Source organism: Zalophus californianus, chromosome 17 (assembly GCF_009762305.2).
Source record: "Zalophus californianus isolate mZalCal1 chromosome 17, mZalCal1.pri.v2, whole genome shotgun sequence".
Classification (NCBI taxonomy): Eukaryota; Metazoa; Chordata; class Mammalia; order Carnivora; family Otariidae; genus Zalophus; species Zalophus californianus.
In genome coordinates this window covers 42,544,816-42,567,668 of record NC_045611.1, presented here as the reverse complement: position 1 = coordinate 42,567,668, position 22,853 = coordinate 42,544,816, and the positions used below count along the sequence as shown (strand labels likewise).

Below are 22,853 nucleotides of genomic sequence, written 5' to 3'. Positions count from 1 at the left end.
CTTGTAAAAAGGAGAATTATACAATTATACTATAATTATAGTACCAAGTTCAGAGAGTATTGTGAGGATTGACTTACTGTATGTGCAGTAGTTTGAATAGTGCTTCTCATACAGTTAGACCTCAATAAATGTAAGCTATTTTTAACTTGCTAAAATCAGAAAATATTTTATGATAAAAATAAATCCCTCTATTTCTTTCTTTCTTTATTTTTTTAAAGGTTTTATTTATTTGACAGAGAGAGACACAGCGAGAGAGGGAACACAAGCAGGGGGAGTGGGAGAGGAAGAAGCAGGCTTCCCGCAGATCAGGGAGCCCGATGCGGGGCTTGATCCCAGGACCCTGGGATCATGACCTGGGCCAAAGGCAGACGCTTAACGACTGAGCCACCCAGGAGCCCCTTTATTTATTTATTTTTAAAATTATTTTAGTTGTTTTATTTATCTGAGAGAGAGAGTGAGAAAGAGCGAGAGCAGGAACACAAGCAGGGGGAGAGGGAGAAGCAGGTTCCCCGCTGAGCAGGGAGCCTGATGCGGGGCTTGATCCCAGGACCCTGGGATCATGACCTGAGCCGAAGGCAGACGCCTAATGACTGAGCCACCCAGGCGCCCCATATTTCTTGCTTTTAGTCCAAACTTATGATCTAAAGAAAAAAAACCTAGATGAAAACATTATCCAGGTATTTTAGGTTTAGGTAACTAGGAAATGATAAGCACACGAACATTCAATTGAGGAAAAACAAAAACACCCCAAAACCAAAATAGAAGAGAGGTAAAAGCCAAGACTAGCCATGTACTTGAAGTTTTCTTGCACTCTAAGACAAATTTACTATCAGATACCTGAACGATAGCTGGGTCCTGAGGCAAAGAACATTGTGGTTTTGGTGGCTCACAAACAGTGAGGTCTTTAATATCACTCCCACGGAATATGATGTATTCAAAGACTTCATCTCGAGGTGGTATTGGACGATCTGTTGGTCTGTCTTCTGTACCGAAGGACCGAACTGGTGAGAAAACAGAGGATATGAGAGATATGTGTACTCATCACATTCATGTAGTGCCTCTTAGAAATGCACTCTTTCAAATACCAATGAACAGCAGTTCTTAAATGTCATCTGTGAGAAAATATTCATTAATCTGTAGCTCAAGAAATTTTGTTTAAAAAAAGAGGAAAATAGAGTGGGTTCTGCCTAGAGCTAAAAGAGCTAAATGTACTCAATTTAAAAGACAATCTGTATTATGAGGTCATGTTCTTCCTACATTTTTATTTATATCTTTGGTGGTTGTGGTGAGAGGAGGTGTTAAAAATGTCCTCTTTCATTGTTGATTTTTTAATATCATTCAGCAAAATAAAAAATTAGCAAACCTATGTGAGATTTCTTGTTGGGGGGTGGAATGGCAAGTGAGGATTTCCCCGTCCATAAAATCCCAAAGTTTGGGAAATTGAGCTTTTGGATTAAGAGAAGACAATGAAGGGAACATCTATCCCAGTGAGTGGTAGGTCCTCTAGAAGCCAAGCCAACCAGCTGTCAGGTATTCAGCCCCAGGGGACAGCCTGAAATGCCCTAGTTACCTAAAATACCTATCTCATAATTAAATCGGATTATTTCAACACTTAAGATAGCATTACTCAAAGTTAAACTGTGGACCACCTACACCAGGGTAAGCTGGCTAAAAAGATTTCTGGGATCCTATTCAAACACACTGAATCAGATGTTCTGAGGAGAGGGTCCATAAATCTGCATTTTAAACCAATTCCTCGAGTTTCTTATGAATACTAAAGTTTCAGATTCACTATCTTAGACTTCTGAAAATGTCTGCATCCATACAGAAGGTTCAAATAAGAAAGTTTGAAAGATCATGTATTATCCATTTAAGAATGTCCTAGAGGGAGTAAACCCCTTAAGATTGTGCAACATTTTGAATGTATACATTTTTCTGTAGAATAGATCCAGGGTTAGATTAAATATGCACATAATTTCATTTTAAATAATGCCTCCTTCTTTCATGCTAAAAAGTCTATTACTTATGATACTTCCAGAAAAGATGGTGGCATAGATGTGGGCTTGCAGGAGGATATCCTTCCCCAAAACTAAATAGCCAAAAAGAGTTAAAATATCCCTAAACTAGGAGATCTCAAATTTATACCATGAAATTTTATTAAAAAGTATCACTCCAATACTGAATGAGTTAGTCCAAACTGGAAGACCAATCTGAGAATCCATATGCAGCATGCCCTGGGAAATGCTCACTGGTACCTCCACATTGGTAGATGGAGACAGGAGCATGATGGATGTGGTAAGGGAAAAGATGTGGAATATCCTAGTTGAAGTTCCTCTTCCCCTAGTGGCCAAAGAGTACTTTATAATGGCAGGAGTAAGTGACAAGGTTCTGTATTTTGTCCTGTATCTTAAAGGAAGAATAAAGAGCTAGAAAAATCAGGATTAAGAAAATTACAAAGAAATCAGTATCATCCCTAACCTCAGTGGCAGCAACAGCATCACCAGAACACCATGTATACAGCCTCAGGCCTCAGAAGTAATACACTAGTTCATCTTGAAGCAGAGGGAGGAAAAGTCAAAGTCCTCCTTTTTTTCTTTAAAAGAAAGAGAGAGACAACAGAGCGAGAGAGAGAGCACAAGTGGGAGGGGGGAGGGGCAGAGGGAGAAGCAGGCTCCCCACTTAGCAGGGAGCCCGATGCGGGACTCGATCCCAGGACCCTAGGATCATGACCTGAACCAAAGGTAGGTGCTTAACTGACTGAGCCACCCAGGCGCCCTCTCAAAGTCCTCCTTATACAAAAACCACCGACAAGCTCCGTTAGGTTTTCCAAGGCCTAATGAAACCATTCAAAGTATACCCATGTGTTCACTAGACAGATGAAAAATCCATTCAGGATTAATATTTGTCACAGGAAATAGAAGAAAATTTCAGAAAGAATTGCTTTACCTATTTGAGAAAAATAAAATTCTTATGATCAAAATGACACTGAAAAGAAAAGGTAGCATACAGAATTAAGGAAAGAGAAGAACAGACAAATGTAACAGCAGAATAACTGTATCAACAACACAACAGTAAAAGCAGTAAAACCAAGTCATTAATAGAGAACAATTCTGAGAAAAAGGAAGTAAGATGTAAAGAAAAAGTACAGAAATAAAATGGTTGAAGATGACTGTTATGCAGATCCAGACAAGAGAATAAGAGAAAACATAAAGATGTAACAGAAATTTCCTGACATGAAGACCTAAATTTGATCAAAGGGTTCTGCTCTATTTCCAGAAAAAGATTTAGTGCACTATAAGCTATAGAGAATTATCCTTTGCTGTATCAAATTAAAGAACTCACAGAAACAGTGGTATCAAACAAAATATAAAAGATGATGAATACATTTGTAACAGTGTGGATGGAACTAGAGGGTATTATGCTAAGTGAAATAGGTCAGAGAAAGACAATTATATGATTTCACTCATATGTGGAATTTAATAAACAAAACAGAGGATCATAGGGAAAGGGAGGAAAAAATAAAATAAGATGACATCAGAGAGGGAGAGAAACTGTAAGAGACTCTTAATTCTACAGAACAAACTGAGGGATGCTGGAGGGGAGGTGGGTGGAGGGATGGCATAACTGGGTGATGGGCATTAAGGAGGGCACTTGATGTAATGAGCACTGGGTGTTATATGCAACTGATGAATCACTAAACTATCTCTGAAACTAATAATAAACTCTGTTAATAACTGAATTTAAATTAAGAGATGAAGAATAAATTCATTTAAGCACACAAATGTGTATGACAATTTACTATGGTCTTACAACAGAATATAAGTTTAATAGTTCTGAAAAAAGCTAACTTACATACTGACAAAAGTCAGGATGGTTTATCACACAGTAGTCTAACAAATATTGGAAGACAAAGATGAGTGGAAATAGAGGAAAACACAAAAGGAAATACAGAAATTGATACTCTCATCTGTTATAGCAGGGAGTCACTTGATAAAATTTTTTGGGAAGTTGATAAATTAATATATGTAGGCTTAAAATCTGGTTATTTGAGGGGTGCCTGGGTGGCTCAGGCGGTTAAGCGTCTGCCTTTAGCTCAGGTCATGATCCTGGGGTCCTGGGATCAAGTCCCACACAGGGAGCCTGCTTCTCTCTCTGTCTGCCGCTCCCCCTGCTTGTGCTCTCTCTGGCTCTCTCTCTACCTCTCTCCCTCTCAAAAAAAAAAAAAAAAAAAAAAATTGGTTATTTGAGGTCCTAAAGGTAACCAACATTAGACTTTAAAACTAAGGGCATATTTTCCATAATGTGGTGTGAAGAAAACCTGTATCATACAGCAAAAGAGGAAAATGAAAAAGTATGAAAAAAGAGACCATGGAGAATGAATTACACACACCAAGAGTATGAAAAACATGCTCTAATGATGGAGACTGGTTTGATCAGATTTAATATTTCCAATAGACAATTCTTGTACCATTATAAAGAACAAATTAACAGAGATTGGAAGGACACACATGGCTGGAAGATAATACAAACAACCTGGGCACTGAGAGTGGAAAGAAAGGCATGATGAGCACAGAAAAGGTAGAAAATCACCATTACTGTTCAGCTACAACACATTTCAACACATTAATTAGCTTATGTGCAAATTAAGTAAAGGAACTGTCAGTATAGTGAGAAATCACATTGGTTCATCCCCAATTTTTCTTGTTATTTAATTTTTGCACTTGTGGTAACAGAGCTAATACAGCAAACCATGGAAAACTAGTATATGATACCCACTCACCCCATGTTTCCTCTTGGCTCAACTCGGCTACATAGTCTTAAAAGTACTTATTGCACGGTTCTCCCTGATCTTGATGCACTTTTTCCCTGTCTCCAGCAACAAGCCTCAATTCTTGTATCTTCTTCCACCAGGCTTTCAATTTTTTCTTTGAAGCTGACAAACAACTTTTTTAGGTATAATTCACTACCAGCACTTTTGTTAATGCTATCATTTTAATTTTTAAAAAATCATGGTAAGAACACATCTGAAAAAATTTTAAACCAATATAGTACAGTATTTATATAACAAGATGTTGTAGAGATATAGAACTTTATTATCTTGTTTAATTGAAACTTTATACCTAAGAAACCATGATTCTTCATTTCCCCCACCCCCAGGCCCTGGCAACCACCATTCTACAGTATTTGTCCTTCAGTGATGGTGGGAAACAAAATGAAAATGGAAGAAGACCAGTTTGGAAGTTACCAGACAAGTAATGGTGAAGAGGAACTTAAAGAAAGGCAACAGTCTTAAAGAGACTCAAACTCACCAGAAGTATATGATTTATTGGATGCAATTTCTTACTTAGAATTCTACAACTCTGGTCTTTCTTTATTTTTCAAAATAGGTATATTATTTGTAATATCAAAAAGTTAAGTAGACATAGGGGCGCCTGGCTGTCTTAGTCAGAGGAACATGCAACTCCCAATTGCAGGGTTGTGAGTTCAAGCCCTATGTTGGGGGCTTTTAAGCCCCTACTTAAAAAAGAGAATTAAGGGGCACCTGGCTGGCTCAGTTAGGTGTCTGCCTTCAGCTCAGGTCATGATCTTGGGGTCCTGGGACTGAGCCCTGCTTCCAGCTTTGCATTCAGTGGGGAGTCTGCTTTTCTCTCTCCCTCGCTTCTCCTCCCTCTCATGCTTGCTCACTCTCTCTCTCAAATAAATCAAGAAAATCTTAAAAAAAATTTAAAAATCAGGTGAATATATATAGTAACATTAAACATGTTATATGGGGCAGATTACAAAACTGTAATTTTCTTTTCTTTTTTTTAAAAGATTTTATTTATTTGACAGAGACACAGCAAAGAGAGGGAACACAAGCAGGGGGAGTGGGAGAGGGAGAAGCAGGCTTCCCGCCGAGCAGGGAGCCCGATGTGGGGCTTGATCCCAGGACCCCAGGATCATGACCTGAGCCGAAGGCAGACACCCAACGACTGAGCCACCCAGGCGCCCCTAAAACTGTAATTTTCAAAAGATTACAACTACTTAAAATAAAAACACAGAAGTGACTGACATGAAAGATGGCAAAGTAGGAAGATCCAGGGATCAGTCCCAACACTGAAACAACTTTGACCCGGCACATGAAGTCTGAATAAACCATTTCAGAACTATGGAGTCTAATCACACACTTGTAGCATCCATGGGAGTACTTGATGAAGTAAGGCTGTTAACTTGTGGTAAATTTTGGCATTTTTGCATAGTGGCTAGCTGTTACTATTCATTAACTCCCATCTCCACAAAAGGCAGATATGGGGATGGTGGCTCATGATCCTGGTGCAGCTTTGCTAGTGCTAGGTGGGCAACAGGAAGCATATCCCACAAAAATCAGGGTTGTATGATTTGAACTACCTGGTAATTCACAGAGGGACTATTGTTTCAATCCTCAAAAGCCAAAGCACCTCCCCAGCAGTGTCCTGAAAATTTTTAAAAGCAACAGATTATCCTTTCCCCCCCTCAACAACAGCAGACTATACATTATTCTCAATTGCACATGGAACATTCTTCAGGATAGACCACGTTAGGCTAAATTCAATTCTCAATAAATTGAAAAAAGAAAAACTGAAAATTTACAAAGTAAATTTCTCTGTCCACAATGGAATAAAACTAGAAATGAATAATAAAAGGAAACTGGACCTGGAAATTAAATAACGCACTCTTAAACAACCAATGAGTCCAAGAAGAAATCACTAGGGAAATTAAGAAAAATTGAGACAAATAAAAAAGAAAACACAACGTGCCAAAACTATGGGATGTAAAGAACGCCATACTCAAGAGGGAAATTTATAGCTATAATCACATTAAAAAAAAATCTCAGGGTGCCTGGATGGCCCAGTTGGTTGAGAATTGGACTCCTGGTTTCAACTTAGGTAATGATCTCACGGGTTGTGGAACTGAGCCCCACGTCAGGCTCCACGCTCAGCAGGGAGTCTGCTTGAAGATTCTCTCCCTCCACTTGTGCTCTCTCTCAAATAAATCTTACAAAAAATTTCAAATCAACTTTACACCTTAAACATTAGAGTAAGAGCAAACTAAACCCAAATCCAGCAGAAGGGAAGAAATAAGAGATTGGAGCAGAGATTAACAACATAGAGAACAGAAAAACAGAATCAACAAAACCAAAAGTAGGTTCTTTGAAAAGACAAACAAAACTGACAAACCTAGAGCTAGAATGACTAAGGGAAAAAGGTGAGAAAATGCAAATCACTAAAATCAGAAATGAAAGCAAAGTCATTACTACCAACCTCATTGAATTTAAAAGGCTTATAAGAAAGAAACTACAAACAAATACCAACAAATTAGAAAATCTAGATAAAATAGAAAAATCCCTAGAAACAGCAAATTACCAAAGTGACTCAAGAAGAAACAGAAAATCTCAACGGATCTATAACAAGTAAAGAGACTGACCAGTAATCAAAAGCCTCCAAAGAACTAGGACCAGATGGTTTCATTGGTAAATTTTAGCAAACATTTAAAAAAAACAACAACCAACCCTACTCAAATGCCTCCAAAAGAGAAGAAAAGGGAATACGTCCTAATATATTCTTTGAGGCCAACATTACTCTGACACCAAAGTCAGACAAAGATACCATAAGAAAACTATAGACCCGTATCTCTTATGAACACAAATACATAAGTCCTCAACAAAATAATAGCAAACAGAATCCAAAAGTATCTTAAAAGGATTACATATCATGACCAATGGGGATTTCATCCTAAGAAAGCAAGGTGATTCAACATAAAAAATAAAATCCAATGTAATATATACCACATTAATAAACTAAAGGGGCAAATACGTGACATGATCATTTCAATAGATGCAGAAAAAGCATTTGACAAAATTTAACACCCTTTCATGATAAAAACATTTAGTAAATAAGGAATAGGAGGAAATTACCTCAACAGGATAAATGGCATATATAAAAAACCAATAGCTAACGTATTTAATAGTAAAAGATTGAAAACTTCCCCCTAGATCAGAAACAAAATAAGGATGTCCACTTTCACCACTGCTAGTCAATGTACTAGAAGTCCTAGCCAACATAATTACCAAGAAAAATAAATAAAAGGTATCCAAATTGGAGAGGAAGAAGTAAAACTCTCTTTTGGCAGATGACATGATTCCATATATGGGGATTCTACCTATACTGAATCCATAAAAAAAACTAAACAAAACTAGAGTTAATAAATGAATTCAGCAAAGTTACAGCTGCAATATCAACACACAAAAATCAGCTGTTTGTATATACAACAACGATCAATCAAAAAGAAATTAAGAAAACAATTTCACTTACAGTACCATCCAAATGAATAAAACATCTAAGAAAAATTCAACCAAGGAAGTGAAAGACTTGTATACTGACAATTACAAAAGACTACTGAAACAAATTAAAGAGCAGCTAAATAAATGGAAGTCATCCCATGTTCATGAACTGCAAGACTTAATATTAAGATTACAATGCTCTGGGGCGCCTGGGTGGCTCAGTCGGTTAAATGGCTGACTTTGGCTCAGGTCATGACCTCAGGGTCCTGGGATCAGGCCCCACATCAGCCTCCACACTGGTGGGGAGTGTGCATCTCTTTCTCCCCTCTCCCCCTCTGCCTGTGCATGTGCATTCTCCCTCTCTCAAAAAAAAGGATTACAATGCTTCCCAGAGTGAGCTACCAATTCAGTGCAATCCCTATCAAAATTACAATCCACCACCCCCGAACTGGAAAAACCAAACTTCAAATTCATGAAAAATTTGGAAGACTTGTACTTCCCAATTTCAAAACTTACTACAAAGTTATAGTAGTCAAAACAGTATGTACTAGCATAAGGATTTATGGAATGGAACAGTCTAGAAATAAACCCAAACATCTATGGCCAATTGATTTTCTTTTTTTATTTATGTATTTTTAAAAGATTTTATTTATTTGACAGAGAGACTGAGAGAGGGAACACAAGCAGGGAGAGTGGGAGAGGTTCGAGAAGCAGGCTTCCCGCCAAGCAGGGAGTCTGATGGCCTGAGCCGAAGGCAGACACTTAACTGACTGAGCCACCCGGGCGCCCCTGGCCAATTGATTTTAGATAAGGGTCAAAGAATATTCAACAGGGGAAAGAAGAGTCTTTTTAACTCTTTAACTCTAACTTTTTAACATATGTCCCAAAACATGGTTTTGGGACAACTGGATGACAATATAAAAAGAATGCAATTGGAACTCTACCTATTCCAAAACAAAAACTAACTCAAAGCAGATGTGATGTTGTGATATAATAATATATATTTGGTCTTTGTGTCCAGCTCCTGGCCAGGGCTCTTAAAACCTTTATAACTTCCTAAGAAATAAAGGTACTAAGAGCATCTTTGTTGTAATATTTGGTCTTTGACCCTGGTTCCTAATGCAGAGCTCCTAAATCTCTTGGAATTTCCTGGGCAGTAAGAGCACATTTTGTTCTAATGAGGAGACGCTTGCCTTTCTGGCAAATGATCAAACCAAGGAGGGGGTCGTAGGAAGCCTCAATTTTTAGCCAGTTGGTCAGAAGTACAGTTGTTAACTTGCAACTTGAGACTGGTGTGTGAAGTAGGCTGGTGTGGGTTGTCTCGTGGGACTGAGCCCCTAACCTGTGAGATCTGACACTAACTTCAAGTAGATAATGTCAGAACTGAATTAAATTGTAGGATACCCAGTTGGTGTCTACGGAGCTGGGAGAATTGGTTGATGTGATGACTGAACATGTGGTGCCCAGAACTATTGAGTAAGCTGGTGAGTAGAGGAAAAAGCACAGTTTTTTTTCCTTTTTAAAATATTTATTTATTTGAGAGAGAGAGAGAGAGAGAGAGAGAGAGTGAGCGCACATGCACGTGCACCAGGGGGAGGGAGAGGAACAGGGAAAGAATCCCAAGCAGACTCTGCACTTTGTGCAGAACCCAATATGCGGCTCAATTCCATCCACGATCCCGAGATCATGATCCGAGTAGAAACCAAGAGTCTGACACTCAACCAACTGAGCCACCCAGGCATCCCACACAGTTTTTCTTTTAGTGGGTCAACAATCTAAATATAAGCCCAAACTATAAAACTATTAAGAGGACATAGGAGTAAATCTTTATGACCTCAGATCTAACAATGGATTCTTAGATTTGACACTGAAAGCATGAGCAACAAAAGAAAAAATAAATTGGGAGTTCACAAAAATCAAAACATTTTGTGCATCAAAGAACAATACTGAGAATGGTCAAAGACAAGCTATGGAATGTGAGAAATATTTGCAAGTCACATAAAAGGGCTTAATATCTAGAATATATAAAGAACTCCTAACAATTGAACAACAGGGATGCCTGGGTAGCTCAGTTGGCTAAGTGTCTGGCTTTGACTCATGTCATGATCCTTGCTAAGCAGGGAGCCTGCTTCTCCCTCTGCCTACTGCTTGCTCTCTCTGACAAATAAATAAATAAAATCTTAAAAAAAAATAAACATGGGCGCCTGGGTGGCTCAGTTGGTTAAGCGACTGCCTTCGGCTCAGGTCATGATCCTGGGGTCCTGGGATTGAGTCCCGCCATCAGGTTCCCTGCTCAGCGGGGAGTCTGTTTCTCCCTCTGACCCTCCCCCCTCTCATGTGCTCTCTCTCTCTCATTCTCTCTCAAGTAAATAAATAAAATCTTAAAAAAAAATAAACAAAAAAACCCCAACAACTCAACAACAAAAAGACAAAGCATCCAATTAAAAATGGGCAAAAACTTGAAAAGATATTTCTCAATAAAAGAGACAAGCAGTCCACAAGCTTGTGAAAAGAGGCTTAATATCCTTGGTCATTATGTTGTTGTTGTTGTTGTTTTTAAAGATTTTATTTATTTGACAGAGAGAGACACAGTAAGAGGGAACATAGGTAGTGGGAGTGGGAGAGGGAGAAGCAGGCTCCCTGCAGAGCAGGGAGCCCCATGCGGGGTTCGATCCCAGGACCCTGAGATCATGACCTGAGCCGAAGGTAGACGCTTAACGACTGAGCCACCCAGGCACCCCTCCTTTGTCATTATGTTAATACAAATCAAAACTATCATGAAATGCCACTTCGAAACTACTAGAAGGGCACAGCAGCAATGTCCACAATAGCCAAACTATGGAAAGAGCCAAGATGTCCATCAACAGATGAATGGATAAAGAAGATGTGGTGTGTATACACACACACACACACACGCACGCACGCACACACACACACACACACACACACACACACACACTCCTATGGAATATTATGCAGCCATCAAAAGAACCCCCACAAAATCTTGCCATTTGCAACAATGTGGATGGAACTAGAGGGTATTATGCTAAGCAAAATAAGTCAATCAGAGAAAGACAAGTATCATATGATCTCACTGATAGGAGGAATTCTTAATCTCAGGAAACAAACTGAGGGTTGCTGGAGTGGTGGGGGTGGGAGGGATGGGGTGGCTGGGTGATGGACATCGGGGAGGGTATGTGCTATGGTGAGTGCTGTGAATTGTGTAAGACTGACAAATCACAGACCTGCACGTCTGAAACAAGTAATACATTATATGTTAAAAAAAAAAAAAAAGAAGATAGTAGGAAGGGAAAAATGAAGCGGGGGGGGCGGGAATCAGAGGGCGAGACGAACCATGAGAGACTATGGACTCTGAGAAACAAACTGAGGGTTTTAGAGGGGAAGGGGTGGGGGGATGGGTTAGCTGGTGATGGGTATTAAGGAGGGCATGTATTGAATGGAGCACTGGGTGTGATATGCAAACAATGAATCATGGAACACTACATCAAAAACTAATGATGTAATGTATGGTGACTAACATAACAAAAAAAAACAACAAAAACAAACTACTTGAAGGGCTTTAATAATAAAACAAAATAGACCTCTACCTCTTAAACCAGTAATACATTATATAGTAATTGAATTTTAATAAAAAAATACAAATGTTTAAAAAATAATAAAACAAAATAACAAATATTGGCAAGGATATAGAGAAATAGGCATCCCTGACATTGCAAAGAGAAATGTAAAATGGTACGGATGCTGTGGAAAACATAGCTTGGTGGTACGGATGCTGTGGAAAACACAGCTTGGTGGTTCCTCAAAAAATTAAACATAGAATTACCATATATATTACTCAGCAATTTCACTCATATGTGTAAAAACCTACGTTGACACAGAAACTTGTACACGAATGTTTAAAGCAGTATCATTCATAAAAGCCAAATGCCCAGGGGCGCCTGGGTGGTTCAGTCGTTGGGTGTCTGCCTTTGGCTCAGGTAATGATCCCAGGGTTCTGGGATCGAGCCCCGCGTCGGACTCCCTGCTCGGCAGGAAGCCTGTTTCTCCCTCTCCCACTCCCTCTGCTGTGTTCTTGCTGTGTCTCTGTCAAATAAATAAAAAAAATCTTAAAAAAAAAAAAGCCAAATGCCCAATGCCCATCAACAGATGATGGTTAAAACAAATTGTGTTTTTTATATTTAGACACACATACATAGAATATTATCCAGCCATAAAAAAGGAATGAAATGGTGAGACATGTTACAACTAGAAAGAAACTCCAAAGCATTATGCTAAGTTAAAGTCAGGTCACATATTGTATGATCTGTTTTACATACATCCAGAAGGGGAAAAGCCATAGAGTCAGAAAGCAGATAAATGGTTACTGGGGACAAAGGGAAATGGGGAAGGATTACTTAATGGGTAGGGGTATTCTTCTAAGGTGATGAAAAAATTCTGAAACTGAAGTGAAGTGGTGGTTGCACAATGCTGTGACTACACTAAAAGCCACTGAATTACATTACTTTATAATGGTTAATTGTGTTATATGAATTTCATCTCAATAATCCTCCCCTTCCCACACACAAATATAGCCTCAAAGAGAATACACAAAATAATAATAATAGCAGGGTTAGATGTTGGAACTAGGAGTGGTTGTCCTCTCTATTCTAAACTTCATCATGGTGCTATGTTTTAGTTAAGTATCCTAGTTTTTTTTAATTCTCCAACTAGAAAAGCCCAAGTTTTAGGCCCATGTTTAAAAAAAAGGGAGTGGGAAACGGAAAAAATTTTCTCTATTAGTCTGAAAGAATATAATCAATTCCTTATTTCTGACTACAATTTACTGAGATATGCATCCCATGATTGCCTTTTTAAAAAATACATAAAAAGGGTCAAGGTTCTGGCAAAATCATTTATCTAAAAAAAAACTCTATTTCTAATAGATCAAGTTCAAACTTCACACTAATATCAAACCTAGTTACCAGTACATTAATACCTGAACATACAGTCATACTACATGGATGGAGGAAGAGCTGTAATGACCAACTTCCTAATACAATATCTCCATTATAAAATACCAAACCTTTGTAAGTTTAAACATGACAAACATATACATAGTTAAATACAGTCAGTATGCCCAAAATTACATCATTAGTATTTTCCAAAAGACTTCACTTTTGGACACAAACTAAAAATTGTAAATTAGGCTCTAATATTGACTGATAAGGAAGAAAAACAAGTCTGCTGAATACCAAAATGTGAGAGCAATAAATGAAAGTTTGAATTATTCAAGAAATGCCCAAAGTAAGTTAGAAATCTAAGTCTAAATTCAAATGTAAATCTAGAATAAGATTTTTAAAAGAAGATTTATTTATTTGAGAGAGAGTGAGTGAGCAGAGTGGGAGGGGCAGAGAATCCTAAGCAGACTCCGCGATAAGCACAGAGCCCGATGCTGGGCTCAAATCTCACGACCAAGACCACAACCTGAGCTGAAACCAAGAGTTGGGCACTTAAGCGACTGCGCCACCGAGGTGCCCCTAGAATAAGATTTTTGATGTAGTCTTAAAGTTAAAACTTCTGTCAAGTATCACTTGTAAGACCTAGCACCATCCCACTTATACAAACTTAAGTTCTAACGAAGCTCATTATTCTCTATAGCCAGAGCAGGTTCTCTGTCCTCTACCATAGCTTCTCCCCACACTCAACACATCCTAAATTTCAGCTTATATGCTTGTATTCATCAGCTTTCTCCAGAGAAACACACATACCCCACAGATTTACTTTAAGGAACTGGCTAATGTGAAAATCCAAAATCTGCAGAGTAGGCTGGCAGGCTGGAGACCCAGGGAAGAGCTGAAGCCTGAGTCCAGAGGTGGTCTGCTGGCAAAATTCCTTCTTGCTCAGAGGAAGTCACTCTTCGCTCTATTAAGGCCTTCACATGATTGGATGAGACCCACTCACATCATGGAGAGTAATCTACTTAAAGCCTACTGATTTAAAAATTAATCTCATTCAAAAACCATCTTCCCAGAAACATCCAGAATATGTGACCAAATATCTGGGCACTTGGCCCAGCCAAGGTGACACAAAATTAACCATCACACAACTCTATCAGTAATACTTCCAGGTAGAAGACATTCTTCCTCTAAAAATGACACAGCATTCTGTCACAGTGTCTATACCTGCCCCATCCTAGAATTTAAAGATCTTCAGGAGAGGGGTGCCTGGGTGGCTCAGGTGGTTGAGCATCTGACTTTTGGTTTCAGTTCAGGTCATGATCTCATGGGTTGTGGGATCAAGCCCCGTGTTGGGCTCCGAGCTCAGCTGGGAGTCTGCTTGAGGATTCTTTCCCTGTCCCTCTGCCCCTCGCTTTCTCTCAAATGAATAAATCTTAAAAAAAAATTTTTTTTCAGGAGAAAAATCTGTATCTTAATAATCTTTGCAACTCCCTCATATCTAACACTGTATCTTACATATTGCTCACATTTGCATATTTCTTGAATAAATTCCACAGTGGAAAAAGCTATTAAGTAAGCAATTTCCAAAATTACTGAACATTGTTTAATATCAAGGGAATTGAATTAAATTATACAATACTCCTACTTAGAATAAAATGGGAGAATGACTACATCAAAAAGAAAGAACAACTGGATATCAATAGGATGGGAAAATAGAAAAACAACGTTACTTAAAAAACAATGTATACAAAAGCATCGAACCAGGGGGAAAAAAAGTGAAAAGTTGCACTTGGCATTTTTCTTCTCTTTCTGATGTTTATCCATAAGTACAGTTCTTGTTGCACAACTGGTATCATACGCTATCGTTGAAAGAATCTGAGATACTGCATATTTGGAATAAGCTGTTACATATGGTTTAATTATTTAAATACGAAGAGTAGCTTTATAAAGCTATCTCTTCTACAATGTAGTACCCTTGCATAGACCCTGATGGGAGGATGGTAGTAAGCACCCTCCTGATTTTTTACTTGGGAGGGACACAGGACTGCTTGTGAATCACATCAAAAACTGCCTCCACAAAGCTTCACTTTTTTTTGTGTTAAGTTATATCTATTTAATACCTACCACAATCATTAATAAAGTTATACAGCGATGCTCAAAAACAGAATAGATATATCAAAATGGAATTCTTTTTTTGTTTTTTTAAATTTAATTTTATGTTAATCACCATATTGTGTTATGTTAATCATCATTAGTTTTTGATGTAGTGTTCCATGATTCATTGTTTGCATGTAACACCCAGTGCTCCATTCAACCCATGCCCTCTTTAATACCCATCACCAGGCTAAGCCACTCCCCACCCCTCTCCCCTCTAGAACCCTCAGTTTGTTTCTCAGAATCCATAGTCTCTCATGGTTCGTCTCCTCCTCCAATTTCCCCTTCATTTTTCCTTTCCTACTATCTTTTTTTTTTAAACATATAATGTATTATTTGTTTCAGAGGAGGTACAGGTCTATGATTCATCAGTCTTCCACAAGCTTCACTTTATATACACCTGCACTCTCCTCTTTGGCCCCTTCTTCACCCTCACCCACACTACCTTCTGGTAGGGAATATTACTGCACTGAGTGAAAACATCTGTCTCTGGCCTCTACCACCTTTTCCTTTACCCAATTACAGACCTGTCACCCCAAGAGACATCTCTACCAACCTTCTCTCTGCAATATTCTCAATCTCCTCAGCACTTATCACACACACCAAACACTGGCAATCTGAAGACAAAAAACCACCTCCACCTCAAGTTCACAATGCAGGTGACTTTCCTCTCACCATCCAAACATTCTCTTTTTTTCCTAAAGATTTTATTTATTTATTTGAGAGAGAGCATGAGCAGGGTAAGGGGCAGAGGGAGAAGCAGGCTCTCTGCTGAGCAGGGAGCCCAATGTGGGTCCCGGGATCATGACCTAAGCCAAAGGCAAACGCTTAACTGACTAAGCCACCCAGACGCCCTTGCTCAAACATTCTTAAATATTTTTATTTTATTTTTTTAAAGAGGGGATAGAGGCAGAGGGAGGGAGAGAATCTTAAGCAGGTTCCACGCCTAGTGTGGAGCTCGATGCAGGGCCTGATCTCATGACTGAGATCATGACCTGAGCCAAAACCAAGAGTCTGACGTTTAACTGACTGAGCAACCCAGGTGCCCCTCACCTTCCAAATATTCTTAAAACCAACTCCTTATTACTTTGACTCTAAAGGTTAAAGTAATCTCTGGTTTGTCTAAAAAGATCCCAAACCATTTTGTCCTTTTCATTAATACATTTCATCATCTTCACTCATTTTCTTCCCTCTTGCTTGCACTCAGAGGAGGAAGGACCCTTACATTTCTTTTAACCTAAAGTCATCTCCTACAATTACAGGTTTGAGACCTTGCTCAGTTCATTATCTCCTTTCATTTGCAACTTCACTTGCTTTCCCCATGCAAGATTCTTCCCCTTGAATTACTAATATTTGCAGATTTACCTGACGTATTTTTCCTCATTTACCATGAGAATGTCAGACTAAGCATAAGGGAATAATGACTTGTGAGAATAAGAATTTAGGGAGAGTGGCATGAAGAGAGAATTGTACAACCAAAAAGCAATTCAAAAATTAAGATAGTGAGGCAGTAACAACAAAACAACGGTAATAATGCTAAACATATTTACAAGGACCCTTTTGAAACTGTAGATAAGAAAGATTCTGAAACATTTCTATAAAGCACAGGATGGCAAAAGAAAACTGAATTACACTCATCATTATTAATCTGAGAGAATAAAATATCTTTAATATTGTCTTTTTCTACTAAATATCAAGCTGTTCAACTACACATTTTCAGACCCAGGTAAATTTTCAGAAACAATAATGCTTTATGTGACCAACAGATAGTTAATTTGCTATGTACAATGAACACGAGGGGAAAAAGATGCTGATGTCTAGTTGTGAAACATAGTAAGACAGGCATGAGGCACAGGAAGAAAACAGAAGACAAAAAGAGAACACAGAAGGTACACCTAGCATTTCTTGACTTACGGGAATTAGAGAAGGCTTTGCAGGGGTGATGATGCTCAAGCAGACAGAAAAATAAACCTAATTCCCTCCTGATCTATTCCCAATTTCAGTGGATAGGAACCACGACTATATGTACCATCACTCAATTCTTCCCTGTTCCTTGCCCAGTCAACGTTTTTAAGGCCAATCCACTTTCTCATGTATCTGTTCTTCCCTCTCCTAACTAGTTTAGGCCTGTATTTCCTCTTTCCTAAACTCTTAAAATACTCCAACTGACATCACTATTGTCAGCCTCTCTCCTCACTCCCAATCAGTTTTTTCACAATGTTGCAGCATAAACTTCCTAAAGCTAGACTCTGACATGTTACCTTATTGGCTAAAAAACTTTCAATGGCTCCCTAAATCCACCAAGAAAATTCAGACTTGTTAGCCTGTCATTCAAATGACAAACTGAATATATTAAGATAAATTTAGCAGTGGAAGCAAAATAAGAGGGGAGGGGAGAGTGCCTGAGCTTGTTATTTGACACATTTTCACTGTCACTTAAGCCTTCCAGAGCTCTTAGTTTTTTTCTTTCCACTGTGACTTCTTAATCTGTTGCACTGTTCATTTCTTCAACCACAGCCATACAAAGAGTAGGGGAAGAAAACTCCAATTCAAAGGCACCTTGTGAAAAGGCCTCAAATCTGAAGGAACGTGACTGACCTGAGGACCTGAATGAGAGTTAAGTGTGAGCTGCAAGGTGTTATGGGTCAGGATAAAAGTCTGGGCTCTAGTTGTTCCCTGATAGACTGCAAAATCTCTGTGGCCTGGGACCAGATACTTACTCCTAGATATCCTCTTCATGTGGCTAACTGTAATTATCTGTCAGGCTGCATCTTAAATGCTATCTTCTCAAGAATCTTGTCTCTAATGCTCTTTTGTTTCTTGCACTTAGCATACTGTCTAGCATGTAGCCATAGTAGGTGCTCAGTAATTCTCCTGAATGAATAGCTTATAAAATAATAAGCACCAGGCAGATGCGAGCTGCTTCTATGCCCCATTTGCTCCAAGCTGTTTTTAGTGTTGAAGTACCCCTGTTCTTAACGGTGCCCACATTTCCCCAGAAACTCTACTTTACCCTCTCCAGAGAGTACCAGTACTGGAGAAGAGTAGCTATCCAGTTGTGTGAAATGCAAAAGGGGATTGGAAATCTGACCAATTAAAACAAATTTTGAGTTAATCTTCCAGTTTTGAACTCCATCTTCAGTCCTCATTACTTCATAGTCTTCTAGTTTCCATTGCAACTGGTGTTAGTTCTTGGCTTAACCCACTATCTATTTAGGTTATAGCTTTCTCAACTCTTCTAAGTCATTTAAATTCATCCATTTGCTTTCCAAATTCCAATACTTTGTTGCTCTTATCTCCTTTCCCAATCTACCTTGTCCTTTATGGTTTTAGGCCTAAAACAAAAAAGTCCCTTGCATATAGTTTTAGTAGGATTTATCAACAGCAAGTAAAAGTAAAAGCTTGTCCAACCTGCAGTCTAAATTTAATCTTTACTCTTTAAGCTGCTTTCAGTTGTGATTTCTTTCTTGTAGTTTTTTGTTTTTTAAAGATTTTATTTATTTGACAGAGAGAGACACAGCGAGAGAGGGAACACAAGCAGGGGGAGTGGGAGAGGAAGCAGCAGGCTTCCCGCGGATCAGGGAGCCCGATGCGGGGCTCGATCCCAGAACCCTGGGATCATGACCTGAGCCGAAGGCAGAAGCTTAATGACTGAGCCACCCAGGCGCCCCTTGCAGTTCGTTTTATATTTTAATCTTCTAAACTATAAAACCAAGAGACATAGATGAAAATAACAGAAAAAAATATTTATACACACACACACACACACAATATTGCATTCAAGAGGAATTCAAAACAAACATGGGTGAGGAATGGAGGAACAGAAACTAATCTAAGGCAGACAGAATTTATTAGGTTAAAGATAACTGGAATCTTCGGATTTATAAGGTCCACGGAGAACTACTCAGGAATCAGTGTGGTAATGTTTCTGAACTCTAAGAATAAAGCTTCTGGAGAGAAAAGTGACTAAGAATCAGATTGGCATCAGCAACGCCAGAATGTTAGAATACAACAAACCAACACCCTCAAAGTTTTATAGAAAAAGATTCTTGGGGTGCCTGAGTGGCTCAGCTGGTTAAGCGTCCAAATCGGTTTCAGCTCAGGTCATGATCTCATGGGTTCTGGGATCGAGTCCTGCGCCAGGCTCCCTGCCCAGCAGGGAATCTGCTTGAGGATACTCTCCCTCTCGCCCCCACCCCTTGCAGGCACTCTCTCTCAAATAAATAAATCTTAAAAAAAAAAAATTCTGAATTCAGAATGATATAATCAGCCAAGTAATTAAGAAAAACACAGGCTCACTAAAAAAACTTGCCACCCACACATTCCATGTAGTTTTTGTTTTTGTTTTTAAATGGTAAAGATGCACTCAAAACACAACTGGGGGTGAAAAGAGAATGAAATAAGAGGCCAACATTGAAATACGAGTGCTTGAGTGTCTCTGAAGTCTGGTGAGAGATAATAAACCAAAAGAGCAGTGGAGGCAGTAAGGGGTCAAATTTTGGATATATTTTCAAAATAGAGGTGATAGGACTAAAAATGCATATGAAGTGTGAGAAGAACAGAAGAATTAAGGATGATTCAAAGGTTTTTGGACTTACCAACTAAAAGGATGAACTGTCATTCACTTAGATGGAGAAACAGGTATGTGAGACACCTAATGGACATTTCTCCAGGTGATGGTGTTAAGGAGGCAGTTGGGTATACAAGTGAGGAGGTCCAGTCTGGAGATAGGAGTCAATAATGTACAGGGAGTATTCAAAGCCAGGAACTGCACGAGATTATCAAGAGAAAAGTGCAGATGGTAAAATAAATTTTTTAAAAGATACAGTGAAAGACACACACACACACAGAAACAGAGAATGAGACCTTGAGCTTGCCAACATTTGGAGGTTTAAGAGTTGAAGAATCAACAAAAGAGACTGAGACGCAACCAGTGAGGTATGAGAGAAAACCAGGATAATGTCAAGTGAATAATGTATTTCAAGGAGAACAGCCCAACTGTGCCATATATTGGTGACTGGTCAAGCAGACTGAGGATAAGAACCAACCATTGGATTTAGCAACACGGAAGTCTTTGGTGATCTTGGTAAGAAGTCTGTCATCTGTGCAAATAAAAACCTAAATAAACTGGGTTCAAAAAATAATATAAGTAAGTGGTGTGGACAGCTCCTTCAAGGAGTGTGGGTGTAAAGGGAAGGATAGAAATGGGGTGATAGAAGAAACAGTTAAGAGTAGTAGTGTTTAAAAAAAAATAGGAGTGTTCTCTTGTTGCTTGTTCTTAAGATGCGTGAGTTAGCATCATATTTCCACATAGACAGGAAAGATCTCGTAGAGAAGGAAAAACTGAATTCACAGAACAGAGCAGAGAATTGCTAAAGCAACGACCTCAAATCAAGAGGTGATGAAATCTGCATAAGGGGAAGGGTGGTCTGATAGAGAAGAAAGAACACTTTCTCTACACTGACCAGTGAAAAAGTAGAGGTGTGGAGCACAGATGTGAGTAACTGGGTATATGTGGGGTTATGGGATGAGTTAATCAAAATTCTCTTCTGCTTGCTATTCTTTCCTCAATTAAATAGGAAGCAAGGTTCACAGGCTGAAAGTGAAGATGGGTAGGAGATATTGGAGGAGGAAAACAGAAGGAATGAAAGAGTCATGCAAAAAAATGGAATGAGTAGACTATGGAAATACAGTATGACTGCAGGAAAGTAATCATGACTGATGAGGTTAGTGAAGGTAAATTTAGAGTGAAACTGGTCAGCATGTCTGTGTTGATATAATCAGGACTATGGTTTCTCTAAGCTTGCACAAGAAAGCAGAAGCGCAGAGGGGTTAGGTTTATGCTAAGTACTGATTGTAACTGCTCATGGAATTTAAACAGGATAAAGAGGGACGAGTAAAGCCATGAGGGGGATGTGGAAGGTAGTAAGTTCAACAGACTGTAGATTGCAGTAGGTCTGAATGACTTATGGAGTTCAGGTCTAGAGAGACAGAGATGGAGATGGTTGCTGGAAATAACAATGAGTTACTCTTCATTAAGCACCTACAATAAACTAGTCACTTTTGATACTACCTCATTTAATTCTCAGAATGACTGAATGATGGGCATTATCTGTAGTTAAAAGAACAAGTTGAGGGGTGCCTGGGTGGCTCAGTCGTTAAGTGTCTGCCTTCGGCTCAGGTCATGATCCCAGGGTCCTGGGACTGAGCCCCGCATCAGGCTCCCTGCTCGGCGGGAAGCCTGCTTCTCCCTCTCCCGCTCCCCCCACTTGTGTTCCCTCTCTCGCTGTGTCTATCAAAAAAAAACTTAAAAAAAAAAAAGAACAAGTTAAAACTAGGGGTTAAATAACGTGTCCAAGGCCAAAGAGCTACTAAGCATTCCAACTGGCCTTTTGGGTCACATTTTCTTTGAGAAATAAACACCCTACAAAACTAGAATAAGAGGGGTGCCTGGGTGGCTCAGTCGGTTAAGCGCTGGACTCTTGATTTCCACTCAAGTCATGATTTCAGGGCTGAGATCGAGCCCCGCAGGGAGTCTGCATGAGATTCTATTCTCTCTCATTCTCCCTCTCCCTCTGCTCCCACTCCAAATAAATAAATAAATCTTAAAAAAAAACACAAAAAACAAAACTAGAATAACATCCCCGTAAATAAAATATTTTACAAACTCACACTTCATCCATTAAAAAACTTACTTCAATGATACCTAGATTTTAATATGGCTAATTAAAGTATTACTTCAGGGGTGCCTGGGTGGCTCAGTCAGTTAATTGTCGGACTCTTGATTTCCACTCAGGTCATGATCGCAGGGTTGTGAGATCAAGCCCTGTGGTCGGGCTCCAGGAGCTTAGAGCCAGCTTAAGATTCTCTCTCCCCGGCTCCCTCTGCCCCTCCCCCACGTGCACACATGTGCTTCTCTCTTAATGTAAAGCGTAGAGAAATAAAAAGGTAAATTGTTCCTGTAGAGGGCATCTTCTACCATGGAGTAGTAAACTCAAGTTAAACCACCTGCAGTTACTGGTATTATTACTTTGGCACTGAGTTATAAACACTTATAAAACTCTTGCTATGTGTCAAGCACAGATAAAATTTCTTTACTCTTCCTATTTCTGTCCTTCTATTATTATCTTCTTCAGGCTTTATGCTGTTTTCTCTACTTCTGATTCAGAAAGCCACAGCTTATCTTACTCCACTGGAAAATGTAGTTAGTTTCTGGCACTGACTTCAGACTCCCCAAATTACTAAATATTTCTGTGGACTGTAGAGCAACAATAAACTGTTTCCAAGGCTCCAAGTTCTGGCAACCTCACTAAACAGGGCAACCAAAAGAAACTGCAGCTTGAAGTGTTACCAGATCTTTGACATTTTAGGTAGTGATTTTGTGAATTGCTAGATTAGGTCCCCAACTCATGTGAGAACGCAGAAAACCAATAAAGCACTTC

At 39.1% G+C, this 22,853-nt stretch overlaps 1 protein-coding gene across 4 annotated transcripts in view; it reads right to left on the bottom strand.

Annotated features, from left to right (window-relative positions):
* LSM14A (LSM14A mRNA processing body assembly factor) overlaps window positions 1-22,853 on the bottom strand; it is a 62,543-nt gene that overhangs the window by 33,654 nt on the left and 6,036 nt on the right. For all 4 annotated transcript variants that reach the window (XM_027618223.2, XM_027618224.2, XM_027618225.2 and 1 more), the window contains exon 2: window positions 838-1,001. In XM_027618223.2, the coding sequence (XP_027474024.1) occupies window positions 838-1,001 (164 nt within the window). The remainder of the gene's footprint in view (window positions 1-837; window positions 1,002-22,853) is intronic.